At 32.2% G+C, this 15960-nt stretch overlaps 1 protein-coding gene across 4 annotated transcripts; it reads right to left on the reverse strand.

Annotated features, from left to right (window-relative positions):
• Window positions 1-1859: 1859 nt before the first annotated feature.
• Window positions 1860-15954, reverse strand: LOC122577822. 4 transcript variants are annotated; one of them, XM_043749462.1, is made up of 12 exons: window positions 15609-15954; window positions 12416-14852; window positions 12205-12338; window positions 11962-12097; window positions 11678-11836; window positions 11149-11287; window positions 10831-11048; window positions 10213-10535; window positions 8108-9532; window positions 7870-8029; window positions 7624-7792; window positions 1860-7106 (listed from the first exon to the last, which is right to left on the reverse strand). In XM_043749462.1, exons 2-12 carry the CDS (start codon window positions 14715-14717, stop codon window positions 6920-6922), a joined length of 5352 nt encoding a protein of 1783 aa, XP_043605397.1. In that variant the 5' UTR covers window positions 14718-14852; window positions 15609-15954; the 3' UTR covers window positions 1860-6919. The 4 variants fall into 4 exon arrangements, with proteins under 4 accessions (XP_043605397.1, XP_043605394.1, XP_043605395.1 ...); XM_043749459.1 differs by having other exon boundaries at window positions 10831-11060; XM_043749460.1 differs by having other exon boundaries at window positions 10831-11060; window positions 15405-15954.
• Between the last annotated feature and the right edge of the window lie 6 nt (window positions 15955-15960).

Genomic DNA, 15960 nt, shown 5'->3' on the forward strand with positions numbered 1-15960 from the left:
TTTGTTTGTTTGTTATCCTTGTTTGCTTTCTCCAAAATTTTAAAACGTAAAAATTAGACGATAGCGCCTGCGATACTCTGTCGAGATATTAAGTATAAAATATACATGTTTTCGTCATGAACGTCATTTCAAATATCGTTTAGAGTTTTAGATGTATCTGGTCGAGATATTGAACATATGACATTTACCCGTAAATCTTTGCCAAACGTAGAAAAGAGCTACTTCTCGACGAGTAAAACTCTTTGCAAAAAGTGTCAGAAGCATTATCGCGATATTCCAACATATTATCCCTCGACTCGACAATTCAATTCATTCAATGGCAGTCTACTTCCCTATAGATTCTACACTATAACAACCTGCGTTCATTTTAAGAAACCGATTTCATTTTGAAATAGTTCGATGTATTAGGTCGTCCGAAAAGATTCTTCCGTTTTATAAAGAAATAGTGGATTGGATGGAACATTTTCCGTTTTATATTATTTTATCGAATTACGTATGATCCATTTCGTTCTAACAAAATAAAGATCACAATGTTCGACAGATTAGGTTTCACGTTTGTATAAAGATGCATCGTTGTAAAAGTCGGGTCTGTAAAAGAAAGACAATTTTCGTACAAACTAATACATACCTATTACACGTATACGTATTATTTACGTAAAAACTCCGCTACGCGTCTCCTGCGATAAAAAAATAAGACATTTATTCAAGTTAAATATATAGTTATATACACCTGTATTATTACATTATAAAGTGTAGAGTCTAGCCTGAAAGTTACTATGAAACATCCTTTCCAACATTACATAGCTGCAATTGAAATAAAATTTATTACGTTGTAAGATTGTTAATTTCCATTCTTTTTCTTGTTTCTTTTTTATGAAATTGTTCGCTAAGCCTATATTGAAAACTATTATTGTTCCCCTCCTAATTATTAGACACAGAAAAACATTTTTCTTCTTTAATAATCATCTTCCATACGATAAAATAACAGATATCTCTCATGTATAAATACTTTTATACAAATAATTAAAAAATCATCACTTATGTAGCTATACGTATATAGACAAATACCTAATTTCTACCAATAATAGATAACGTGTACCTAATTATTGTTTTAAATATTGTAACATTTGCATAAATGTTATAAAGATATTGCCGATACAAGAACAAAGAATTGCCGGAGACAAAGATGGATGAAAAATGAAATTTATGTATGTAAGGAAATATAAAAAAAGATATTGAAATTTCAAACTTTCTCAGTCGGAGAATTATATCGCTTGGCCAGGCTCCAGGTTGATCGTTAAGATGGCAATCGGGAAAAAAAGAATGTTCTCGTAGGATCGTGACGTGGGGCGTGGACGATAAACGGCATTCGTTAATCGAATTAATGTAATCTGAAGGAATGGCTAGGCGAGCACGAGCGGGCGTGATGACATTCTCGGTTTTAGGCTTTTCGGCTTAGGCATCTTGGTCCGGATTAAAACTTTAGACTTTAGACCGATCGACAAATGACCAATCCTATACCTCTCGGAATATCTTTCGTTTAGCCTTTTTTTCCCTCTTTCCGGAGCTCTTTCAGCGAACTTCCGGTGCTTAACTTAAATTTAATACCAACGCGTCCTCTTCCTTTCCCTGTTCTTCCACGAACTGCTTAACTTTTAACGATAGATCAAACTTGTAAAAAAGAAAAAAAAAAAAAAAATAAAAACTTGAGTAAACGATGTTACTTGAATTCTGGGTTTTCAAAATTTATGCATGCCTATATGCCTAAATATGATGAAAACTACATGATAGAGATGATAACAAAAAATAAATGAAACTGTACATCACGTAAAAGTGCATATCAATTAATACATACAATAAAATATTACGAACGTTTTTAATTGAAAAAGCTCAAAGATTCAATTTAATTTTACATATTTTTTTGTATCGTCTACATTGCTGTAAAAACATCGACATTCCAATAGTTCTGTTCTGTTCAATACATCTTGTATCGAATAACTTTGTGTAATATCACTTATACAAAACTATATCAATTGCGATTTAAAACTGCCTCGTTTACCGCATAGTCCACGCATTATATTTTACGTAGGTACGTGTAGGTGGTAAATGTATATATAGGTATGTATTACTTACCTTGCGCTGCAATTTACAGAAATTAACTGTAGAAACATTTCTAATGTGATTAAATATATTAAAACTCGTAATAGGCATGTACCACACTTTTCCTGCTTTTCCTGCTTTTCCTTTCTCTATACATATTTAACTCTCTTTATCGTATTTAACAAGCCACGCGTTATAATTATTAAGAAATGTCTGGAAAGTCCAATCACGTATCTATGCGTTCCTTTTCTCTTGCTTACTGAACAAATAAAACAGAGAAACGCCCGCCATTATTTGTCTGTTCAATATTTACTAGTAAATCTGTATTTACGATTTTAAATTGTTGCTACGACAATGTTTTCGGTGACAGTAATAAAAATAGTATCGATGATCGCTTCGTACAATGTTTCTCTTTTTACCTCTGGCCCCAGCCGATAACTTTTATGGACAACAAAGAACAGAAACGTCAAACCATACAGAGTGTTTCATAACTTATAAATTGCATTATCGCTATAAATTTACAGCACATGGGTACATATGTATATAAAAGTTAATTCCGAACCGTTTTGATCCTCGAGTAAACGTATAGTACAATATGTTATTCTTATAGTAACAATATCAAGTATCTTTATCTTTAAATATTATCATTTTTCACGGTTGCGTACACGCTGTCAGCGTGTCTCTATGAGTTTCTACAATTTTCTATGCCAACAATGACAATGGTATTAACAAATTAAACATAAGCATAAATATAAATATAACGAATTGAATAAAATAAAATTATAATACGATAATACAATTTACAGCGACACATTTTTCTTTTATTTTCCTAAATAATTTATGCTTTAAAATATCCATATATTCAAGACACGTACGAAACATGGAAAAGAAGAACGCTACAAGATATCTATTTATGACAAACTTTTAATAGCTGTATAAATATTAAATTATTGTACCAAATTGGAGGGCGATTTCGTTAAATTAGATTAGAATACGTTTAAAATAAAAGAAGATATGTTTGCAAAGTACAAAAAGCACAGTGTACTAAAATTCCCCATTAGAGATTAATTTGCAATCCATGAAACACCCTGTATACACATGAATGTCAATTGTACTTTAACCAATCGATTACCAGCATTTTTCTATAATGTCGAATATAATTCAAATTTAATAGGAAATAATCAGAACAACAATTTCTTAAATATATCCTCTTTTATACGTTAAAATTTATTTGAAATTGTTGCCCGGACTGTTTTAAACGCCATTAAACGATATTCAATTTCAGTATCATCAATAAAATTATCATTAAAATGCACAAAAGTGGTGGTAATAAAAGTTGTTATTCTCGTCGCGTATGCCACAATTATATGTTCAAACTGATCGATACATAGAAAAATATTATGTATACATAATACTGCAATGAACCGTAAATGGAGAATCAATATCGACATCGATCGATATTAAACTTGTCATTACATGGTATCTTACATAAAAATATGTTAAAAACGAGCGAAGAGATATCGCCAAGCGTTTAGCTTGTCAGATACGTGCGTATTATGTGTATTGACTGAACGGGGAAAAAAGAAAAAAAAGAAGTACGCGATTTTCATCATACTGAAAATATAAAAGGCATACACGTTTACGGGATACATCAATTGGCAAAAAGCTGAGATTAACGAAGACAAATCGAATGAAGGAATCAACAAACTCCACCGTAATTAACGGAGAGTCCACTGATTAATCGTTCGCCAACGGTAAATTCTACATATTTTTATTAAAGATTAAAGCGAATGCCGGGTGTTCAAGTTGAAGAGCTTCGCACACACGAATCATATGCCTCTACAGACTTAAACGATTAAATTTTTCCATATACTCGATGAAAATTTGTCGGCTACGTTAAATGAACAGACGATATGCAACGTTTTTGTTTCATGTTTTTTTCTGCAATGTTCCCACATTAACCATCGTTGAAGTATATCTATATATTTGTTTCGTTTGCGCAGTGAAGAAAAGCTGCTGGTTCGCCTTTCTTTCTGTCAGAGACGCGTAGCAGTGAAATCACGCTTATTGTTAGATCTACACAAATATGCGAGTTACACAATGTCTACATGTTGTGGCTCGACCTTTGGACAATTTCGATTATCCTGACAAAATGCATCGGCGCATCATAGTCGCATACGTGATGCGATCTCACTTATGCGATAAAAACGAATATAAAACTATTTGTAAAAGATCGCAAGAACGGTATATGATGCATCTACATGCGCCGCATTTCGTTCATACCGCTATCATTTTATTTAGGCTCGATCGTCACCGATTAAAACGGGATACAAAGGTAAAGCGTGTTCGTATTCCTCTCTCGTGTTTCCTCTCTTCCATCATACGGCGCACGATGATACTCTCACATAATTCTTCATCTACGTATGTACACACGTAGATAATGCTAACATGCTTTCTTACCAATATATTTATTGATCATATCTAATTGATCGGTATAGATAAAATAATAAATATAAAATATATTAAATTGCCATAAAAGGATTTCGAAAAATGAAAAAATGATTTGATATATTATATAAATCTTTATCTTTAAACATGTTCCTTATCATATTGCATTTCTTAATTATTTTTTTCTTTTTGTTTCTTTCTTTTCTTTTTTTTTTTCAACGTTTTGCCATTATTATTTCCGCATCGCACACACGCATACACAGACAGGAACAATCACGGGCGCTCTGCCCTTCCCCTATCTATTATACTACATATAATAATATTTCGTTCTATCGGAAATAACTTAGTATCTATATCCAATATATTAGGTATTAAATAATAATCGTATCATCAATATATTAATTTTAAATAATATAATTTCTAACAAAACACCCGCCACTCAACAAATAATCAAAAATATATGATATTCGACGATATTCTTATTTGGAATTTCAGTAAAAATAATTGCGTTCCTAAGGTTTCTACTACTCATTATTATAAACTCTTGTGTAATATAATTATATTATTGGCTAACGTAAGGTTCCTTGTAATTCACAAATACATTTTTGGCATACTACGATGCGATACAATGACTATATATGACGCTAACGAATAACATATGACTCGAAATAATAAGGATACAGGAGATTATTATAGGTACGACCACACTATCCCCAACAGAATGGAGATTGTGATTCTAAAGAAATTAAATAAACGTTAATGCTTGTCATAGGAAATGTACAAGTACGTGACGGGTTAGAGTACAAATACCGTTAAAAAGGACAATATTTTTCGATTAAAAAGTTGCAATAAGAAAAATATAATTTCATTAAAACAAAAGAGAAGTTTACAAAATATCGTTTTATTCCACGCAGTGATCGAATGTGAATTATCATTCTAGATCACTCGAATCGCCTATCTTTTTTAAATAATAGTTCTACGTACTCGGTAAGATTTTATTTCATTTAAAAGCGTAAAAAGCAATAAATAGATATTTATAAATTTACAACGGAAAGAATTATGAAATATTTACTGTGATATGGCAGTTTGATAAATTTAAATTAGAACTTTATAATTTCCAAGAAAGTTTTGTAACTGCTCGAGTACGCGAAACTTAGTGTTTCAGTTAAATTTTAATCAGATCAATTCCATTTCTCAACACTTCGTTATAAATGACCGTTATTAAAAATGAAACTTACATTATTTCTGTGTATTAAAATAATGCATATGCATGGATCTCGTGAACCATCGTAAGACAATGGAAGTGTGTTCTTTTTCCTGCTTGGTGTCCACTTTCATCTCACCCATAGAACACAGTGCATAGTGCATACATTACTATTTTCACTAGATGGTCAAATACCCCAGGCGTTTGATTTCTACCTTGAAACTGTTCGAAGGTCCCCTCCAAGAAGGGCGCCATAATGATACATAGCATATACGTATTTGTATCCCCAATGTGAAAAATACTCATTTAAATATCGTAAATACTATTTCACAAAAAATAGGATTCTCTATATAAAATTGTCAAATTCTATCTTCTCCCTAAAAACGTGTTCCATTTGCGGTAAAACAACCCGTATTGATGAAACAATGATCGCACCGATTGCTTTGACACGTAAACATTCGCCGATTCGCGTCAAATGGTATTTTCATTGTCAAGCAATATCGAATATTGCAATAGCTTGATTATTCATTTGGATACTCGCGGTACGGTATAACGAATTCTATACACTTTTATGCTATCTTCGTCATAGATTTAGATATGAGTTTCAGAATGTTTAATGCCAGAATTAATAAAAGATTGAAGACTTTTATCGTATCGCAAGTAAGAAAATAAGTAAAGCAACGATATCTATCTTATAAGTATATATAATAATTACCCAGTTTAAGGTAGTAGTATTAATTATATATCTTTTTTATATTGATGACTTTAAGAATTCGACTATTTTGCGTCATTATATGTCAAGAATCTATTTCTTCTCATTTCCCTTAAAAATATAAGACTTTTTTAAGCAATGAAATTTACCTTCCAAATAACCATTGTATAAAATAGGTAACATACAAGTAGAAAATTCTATTCGTGATCCGTAACCGTTAATTATTAAAAGAAAAAAAAATGCATTTATACCTGTATAAACATTTTTCTATGTACATAAAACTTCAAAAACAATTATCGAAAACATCGATGAAAATTCATTGATCTTTAAAATCAAAATAATTTCATCAATATGCCTATTACGCTTGAAGGGAGACCTACGTTCAGTTTCAATTTATGCAGCAAATTTTGTGCATTCCATTGGTTCCAGCACGAAACAGTTTATAAAAAATCGAGTCATCCAGGATTCTTAACAAGTTTTTTACCGCGATAATCGTAAACGCGTCGACAAAAGAGAACCATATCCGAGGGTACTGGTATCGGAGGCTGCCGATTTTCTCTTGGATATAGTTGATCACCCGGCGGAACTATTAAACCGGGGCTTTCTAATCCTTCTTCGATTCTTCGTAAATTTTTACGATACCTATAAATAATATTAAAATTGTGATTGATGTTTATCTTTTTAAGATGTTTTATCTTCTTAAATCTGATACTCCTTTTTATGTAAAATGTTTATGTAACTGCTGCACTAAATAAATTGCGTTGCAAGTTATATTCATTAAAAAGTAGATTACATTTTTATAGTTTTATATTGTCATTATTGTACAATTCCATTTGAACAATAATTATCATGAGATATTAAACTTTAGACCTTTGTATTTTTGTTGAAATATAAGACAGTGTTTGCAACAATGAATTAACTAGAATTTATCTGCGTTAGGTGCCGCATAATGATAATAAACAATTGTTAGAGTTAATTAGTTTCTTTTTTTTCTTCTCTTTTGTGAACTTAAAATATCTTTGAGCCTTTAAAATGAAATAACATAACATTCTCTCATCACACTGTAAAAAAAACTTTGTGATGGCAAATTCAACGACTTATGTTGCTTGTATATTAAGTGTACATAACAATTAATACATTGAAAATATTATCAACTCACCGACAATATTCATTGAATGTCAAAATATAACATTTATCTTCTATACAAGCAACACTATTTGCATCTCGATGCCGTGAAGCGAAAACTTCGTCTTCGGTATCATATTGTGTTCTACCTTGCTCGGTATGTTCAGGTCTGTAGTACCATAACAAAGAAAACATCATTTCACCTACAAAAAAAACTTATTTGTTTTATTTAGTTTAAATTTACTTTATTATCTCTAAGAACTACCATTAAGAAACAAACCATCGTCTGGATTTTCCCATAGTGCGGCAATTTTTGCTACGAATGGTAAATCCGCTTTTCGTGGGCCACTTTTTAGTAAAACGCAATCACGAGGTCTTAGAACATCACCACTTTCATGTTTCATGCTCGCATAACATCGACGTATAGCCGATTCTTCGTTCTAAGGCAGGTAATAAAATAAATAGAGCTGTTCAACATATTTCTATATCATGAATAAATCTGTTAGTTGTATGTTTACCGTTAAATAAACTTTGGCTTCAAACGGATCACCTTCCCAACTCCAACCATTACTCCATTTGGGTTTTAAAAACGTTTTTCTGGTTAATAGTAGGCTTTCACTTCCTACTAAGCAATCTTCGATTTTGGAGCTAGATTTTTTCACAGACAGTTTCTTCGTATTTTTTCGCTTCTTTTTTATCAATGCTGGTTTCTTACAAGACTCCTGAATGTCATATGTTTTAGATTTTGTTGTACTGTCAGGCTTTTTACCATTATCCTTTGTTTTCGCTTCGTATACTCTGGATTTTCCTTTTCCTTTATATTTATTCTTCTCGTGTGTTCTTGATTTTGTTCGTGTTTCCGTTCTACTTTTGTATTGGTTACTCTTGGTAATTACCTTTGGCAATTTTTCTGATGTCAATTCTTTTACCAAATCAACTTTTTTAACAACCTTCTTCACTGCTGACAATAAGTTTACCTCTTTCTTTTTCTCTGATTTTTCAACATTTTTACTCTTACGATCTCTTTTCTGTGTCATCTGTAAACTTTGTTGAATAACATTATTAATAGTTTCCATAATAGAATTATCACTGGCAGCATGCTTCAAATAATTTGGAATATTGTTACTTGTACTTTGTTTAGAAGTTTTTGACTTCTTTGTTACATTTTCAGGACAATTTGGATACTCTACTTTACGTTTGTGATTTTGATTATCTTTTTTAGGTTGTTTTTTCTTTGAAACACTTTCATCGCTGTTGTTGTCAACCTTTTTTATAAGTGGTAAAATTGGTATAGAAATTTTGGTTGAAAAATCACTATTATTCAAATCTTGCGAAGAACCAACAGAAAGAGTCCTTTTGCTTACTTTCCTTTTTTTCCTACTATCGGATAAACTATCCAAAGATAATTTTCTTTTCGATACTTTTTGACATTTTGGATGTTCTCCTTCTACTTCTGGTTTTTCTATACTTTCTTTATCTATAGTTTCCTCGATAGTTTCTTGTACAGTTGGCTCATAATCCGGTTTTTTCCAGTTTTCGCTATCGATCGTAACAACATCACTCAATTCCTCCTTAACATCTGGATCTGCATCCAATTTATCATCAAGTAATATTCCAGAATCTTTATCAATTTCGAGAATGGCCATTTGACCTTCCTTCATACATTGTTCGCATTTCATAATATCGCACTTGTAATCTGATTCACATTTAACGTTACAATTTGCAACGCAGGACACATTGTCGCCCATTTCCACACTACAGGATTCACATTTCACATTATTATTTTCCAACTTAAAATTATGAAATTTGTTACTTGAACATATTGTTACTGCTAGCTTTTCAGATGGTGAAAGAGTTTCCAATTTGACTTCACAGGTTGATGTACATGCATGTTTCTTACATCCGCACTTTTGTAACTTATCCTCTGAACAATCTTTCTCATCCTAAAACAATTGTAATTACGAGTTATAAATACAAAATGTGTCAATACATCTCTTATAAGCTTGTAAAACTATTACATTAGTTAATATAGTTATTATAATTTTATATTCATTAAATATTGATCCATAGCATGAGTATATCATGAAAGTTTAATAATTCGTTTACAAATCTACAGTAATCTGTAATATTAGAACATTATAAACTTCAAGTCAAAAATCGACTATAACAAACAATTCTGAAATGTTTATTACTTTCATAAATCTATCGGTGACACAAGCGACGTATATAACACGTGTTTAATTTGTTCAGATATTATCGTCTGAAGTGCGATAACACGCATTGTGCCATAATCGCATTTAAAATCACTTTTGTAAATAATGCTTGAAAAATCATCAGATATTTTTATACGAATTTAAAGTACAAAAGCATACTTTCTACATGATTTCTTCACTTCTCATGATGTAGGCATTGAAACTTTTATTCGCTTTTGAAAATCCTCCATCCGCGGAGTACGTTTGTTAATAAAACTGCTTCGTCGTTGAAGAGTTAATAATACAAGAAATGTACTAATTTAAACAACAGTAAATGAGCGATTAACGAATTATAAGAATAATATAACATACGATAAAATTGATAAGATAGCATGGTTCAGGTTATAAAGTACTCTAAACGTAACACAAACCTTATTCTTACAATCCGAATTTTGCGGGCGATTATGTCCACCGACTAGATTGTGAGACGGAGGGACCGACGGTTGGTTCTGATTCAGGTTGCGATGAGTGTTAAGTTGGACGCGATCCGTATCCCAGGCATTGGCACCGTGAGGCGGCGCTAGCCCGGCTAGCCCCCTCGCCGGCGAGGGCGGACCTACCAAAGCACTGGGCGGCAATGACAGACCGGGCCCCGATACCACTGGCGCTCCCTTACCATTACCAATAAGGGGCCCAGTATCCACGTTTTTTGGACAAGACTGCATCGGGCATGGGCAACCCTGGAAGGCTGCATCTAAAACGAATTATTTTCTAATATCATTTTTATTTTACCAATTTTATTTCGTATAATGTAATTAATAAAACAGCTACAACATACTTTATCCTATCCTATTTCTTTTTTCTCAATAAGATTACCATTTTCAAATTCATAGTATTTAATAATAACTAACAATTTAATACTAGAACAACCATGAGTCTTAACAGCATAATTTATAATGATTTTCTAGGAAGGAAAAGTCGTCCTATACTTAGACTATTTTATACAAACAATAACGAAAATATGTTTGGTAACTATTTAAGATACTCACGATCTACAAAAGGTCTTCCCTGAGAATGCAAGTATGCCGGATTGGGTGGTGGAGGAGGCGGTGGTGGAGGTGGAGGATATCCTCCATAATATGGTGGCAGGGGGTATTCACCAGGTGGCGGTGGAGGTGGCTGATAATCAACAACTGCTGGACCTCCTGCAGTACCGCCGCTACCAGGACCGCCGCCACCACCAGATTCCTGATATCCATAATACTGCCTGAAAAGGTACCTTTTTTTACAGTACATTAAAAATCAAAATTGAATATAATCATAATTTTGCTAAAGTAACGAAAAATAACACGATTAGCATATTTTACCTTCTATAAGTGGGTGCATATTTATAATAAGGCGGTGGATGAGCATGTGGATGAGAATATGTTGGTGGATAACACAAATCTGCATACTGCGGTGGTGTACCGTAGTATTGAGGGCAATATGCCCTATAAAATCCACCTCCTAAAAAAAAAAGAAATAGAGATAAGTTAACTGATAAGCAATTCAAAATCTTTAAAAATACCTTACAGAAAGTTCATAAGGTGAATGTTTTATTGTATGCATTGTTTAGATATATCTGTTTAATAGATATTGAATAAATTAAGAGTTTTGGACTAAGAAAGTTTTTTAAATAAAATGTTAGAAATTAAAGTTAGTGATACAACAAAAGGAATTTTTGTTAATTTGTAAATCTAGATATTCGGAATATATGTACATCCGATTGATTTTATACCACACTATACTCTTCCTAATAAATATATGGATGAAGAAAATAGTTCAGAGCATTAAAGTAATTGAAATTTATCAAATTTAAGATTGTAATTTAAAATAGTTCTTAGTATATAAATATACCTGTACTGCTTGTTCCTCCAGAAGTTGTAGAAGTTGCAACTAAATCATCTGAGCCTTCAGAATTCTGTGGAGGTGTAGGTGTTGGTTCTGGCGGAGGTCCCTTAATAGGTGGTAAAGTTGGTGGGTGCTGTATCAGTGGTCCAGCCGGCTGATAATATCCTAATGTTATATTTCGTATATATTATACTTCTATGTATTTTTGTTCTTTCAAACATCAACTTGATTTTCAATATATTTCACACTTATTTAATAAATAATTATAATAAATGAGACAGATAGTTTACCATGTTGATGTGGTGCTGAAAATGCAGAATGTCTTCTAGGTGACATATTTGGATGACTACTCTGACTCCCTGGTGGTTGCATAGAAGATAGCGCCCCCAATGGTGTATATGATTTACAAGGTTGCTCCAATTTTTGCTGGTGCAAAAGATATAAATGCATTTAACAATTTTTAAATTAATACATACCTTTTTTAAATTATATTTAAAGATAAAGAAATCCTTAAAACACATAACAATACCAACCTGATCATGGAGCTCAGTAGCAACTGCAGTAGCTGCAGTTTGAGTATGGCTTGTTGAACTTATTCTGTATTGCATGCCAGCAATACTGCAATAACCTTCATGATGCGTAGATCGAGTTTGATTAACATAAACACCTTAAAATAAAAATTTTGCTCTAATGTAAATAGCAAACAAACGTGAAAAGTGAACTTAATGAAATATAATCACGTACCAGTAATAGTAACATCTGTATCTTGATTCACAATAACAAGTTTATTAGATGGTTTTAGAACTTCGTCTTGTTCTGGATTTTGCCTTGACTTTCGTTTCTCAATGTCAGAATCATTTTGTTTACGCTTTTTAATAATTTCCACTTCTGATTCACTGGAAGAATCAGAACTGCTACCGCAACGATTTTTTTCATCTGAGTAGGAAGCAGCTAGAATAGCTGTAGCATTGAGGCTTGCCATTCTTTTACAAACAACCATATCCTTTAGATCCATTACTTCTTCATTTTTCTTTCTTCGTTTGATTATTTTTTTCTTGTTATGTTCCATATTTTTATCACGTTCACACTCGTCATCAGAAGAAGATGAAGATGACGAACTTTCTAACATATCCCAATGCTTCCCACGTAATCCTGGTACATTCCTAAGTTTCCTTTTTGGGATACTTTCTTCTGCTTTAGTTTCTACCTTCTTTTCTTTTTCTTTACGAATTTGCTCTTCTTTCTCCTCTTTATTTTTCTTTTGTTTCTCCTTTTCAGGCTTTGGTTTGCAGAAACCACCAAGATAAACCCCTCCAGTTTCATTTTCATATAAACAATGTACTTTGGCCAATGCATTCAGGGAAGCTACTCTATATCGTTTTGGTCCACTCCAAAATCCAAACAATCTCATTCTTCTAACACGTTCATCAGATGGTGAACCGGACCTTTCTTTTTTCTTAATTTCCTTCTGCCTATTTTTTTTTGTTTCATCATCACTCTCATCTTCTGATTCTGATAATAACGCATTGCCGCTTATATTGTCCCCATTAATCGGTTCATCTTTCAAGTTTGTGTCAAGTACATTTTCACTATCAACTTGCTCTTGTTTAGAAGAAGCATTATCATTTGAGCTATCTTCACAAACTTTTATTTGTTTACCAGATTCCTCGGACGATGTTTCCTCAGAAGAAGAAGAAGTTTGGCTAGTGTTCTCTATTTGTACTTTCACAACTTTCTTTTTCATTATCTTTTTCCCTATTTTTGGAGCACATTTAACAATCTTTTTAGCATCTTGTGATTTTGACTGGGATTGTTCTTCTTTACTACTTTTATCAATGTCTTTATCGTCTTCCAATTCGCTTTTTATATTAGTTGTATTTACTTCTTCGTTTAATTCATCCTTAGTTATAATCTTCTTATGTTCATTTGTTAATTTTTCTGTTTCTTTTGCATCCAATTTTTTCTTAGATATAACTTTTTCTACAAGTGTTTTTAGCTTATCATCTTTCTTTAGTGCAGTATTTATTTTACTACTTTTTGAAGGCAACTTAGCTTTCATATGTTTTCCTAATTTTGGTTTTTTCTCTTGCATAATTTTGTTTTTAGAAATATTAACATTTTTCCTTTTTGTTCTTTTCATTGTTTCGTCCTCTTCACTTACAGATGTTTCTTCATCCTTTACCAACTTGCTTAGTTTAATTTTTTTGTCCACCAGGTTTTGAACTACCGATAAATGTGATTTTTTAGCTAAAACAGTCTTTCTAGAAATACCTTTCTTTTGCATGGATTTTGCCTTAGAATCTTTTTTAGTTCGTCCTAAAGGGGATTTAGTATTTATCATACCTTTCTCAAGGAGCTTTTTACGATCTGATTTCTTATCTTTTATCACAGATATTTTCATATTTTCCTTGATGTCGGGCTTCGTCAATTTTGAATCTTTCTTTTTCTCATCTTTACATTTTTTCTTCGCAATGGTACAAAGGTAATCTGACTTTTCCTCATGCAAATCATTCTCTTCTGTAACATTTGAAAGTTTCGCTTGTTCCTCTATATTTTCATCATCAAATTTACCACATTTCTTTTTGTCTTCTAGTTTGTCAGGTTTCTTCTTATTTTCCATTAGTTGTTTATCTACTTTTGGCTTCTCTTCCATTTTTTGTAATTTCTTTTTTTCTGCACCGTCGCAAGTACACTCATCTGTGATCTTCTCGTCTGTTTTATCCGTTTTCTTTTCCTCAGTTTTCTCCCACTTCTTTTCATGATCTTTTATGCACTTCTTTTTATCATCTGCTCTTTCAGATTTTTCTTTTCGCTTTTCTTCAATCTTTTTCTTATCTTCTATCTTCTTTCTTTCCTCAGTTTTTTCTGATTTTTTCTTATCACTTTCTATTTTTCTTTTTGCATCCTCCCCCTTCTCAAGCTTCTTAGGCTTTTTCTCTTTTCTTATATCAGATATAGATTTTTCTAAAAATGATCGACGTTTTTTAGCAATTGTTGGCATCTTTGTTGCCTTCCGGGCAACTGCTGCCTTTTTCTGTGGCTTCATTATGATTGTTTCCTTTACATTTTCAATTTGATGGAAATGTGCTCAATATTTAAAAAAGTGCTGAGCAAACCATTAAAACTACCTAACTGCCATTGTAAAATATTATAACTCTTGTAACTTTTTTTGAAACTATCTCTGAAAATAAAACAAATATATGAAAATTTATTAGCATTTTTTATCATAGAAAAATAACACAAAACATATAATATCAAAGCAAACTGCTTTTGAAATGTACTTTTTTGAAGATATATTATTAGCAATAAGAGAACTCGTCTTATATGCATTAAAAACTTGTATAATGCGGAGATAATTCGATTCTTTCTCTTTTTTTTTTTTTTTTTTTATGAGAATCTCAAGATGACGACGAACTGACACACACACACATACTACTATTTTATATTGTTATTCGAAATAAAACATGTTTAAAGGCAATTAAAGTACAAGTAAAACGAAGTGAAACCAGTTCCATATTTCCTAACAGTCAACAAAGTATCCAAATTCTACGGTAAAATGAAGAAGAATTACGATCAAGATTGTCGAATGCGCGAACTTTCATCGACTTGTTGACAAATCGATCCCTTTGAATTTCATTACTTCCATCATATAACATACATCAGATAAATTCGTTGTTCAAAATTTTTCACTACAATCCGTTCATATTTCATAGAGAAAATACAGGGAACTCACAAAAAATGCAGAGCCCACGTTGAGGATAGAGAAATTAAAAGGACAAGGACAACAGGATACTTTTTAAATGTATCCGTAGATGGCCACAAGTGGCTAACATAAACCTACTCTACTGATCGATGAATTTGTCACGTACGAAATTTTGCCAAGCTCATATACTATTATAAAAATTCCTAGTAATATATTTTCAACAAAATCACTTACATGTTTAGAATATAAATATAATCGGGCGACAAAAAATATACATAAACTAACGCATAATTTATGTTTACGTCTATCAAGCCCTTTTATTCTTACACACGGCCCGCGAACGCTTTTTTAAACAATAAATTAATACACCAATACAATAGACTAGTCCGACAATATTTTATTTGAACACACCACCAAAAGAAGCAATAACACGATCGTTTTACTAATACTTCCCGTCTGGTTTCATGAGATCTAACACGGATTTCGCATTTCTCTCTCCCGAAACACGTATCTCACTCGACGTCCCTGCCCTTTTACCGTTGCCTTGTCGGCCATTTTCTTCCTCGCGCCGCTCCCCCACTCCTCC

The sequence above is a fragment of the Bombus pyrosoma genome, linkage group LG2, assembly GCF_014825855.1.
Source record: "Bombus pyrosoma isolate SC7728 linkage group LG2, ASM1482585v1, whole genome shotgun sequence".
In the NCBI taxonomy this organism is placed as follows: Eukaryota; Metazoa; Arthropoda; class Insecta; order Hymenoptera; family Apidae; genus Bombus; species Bombus pyrosoma.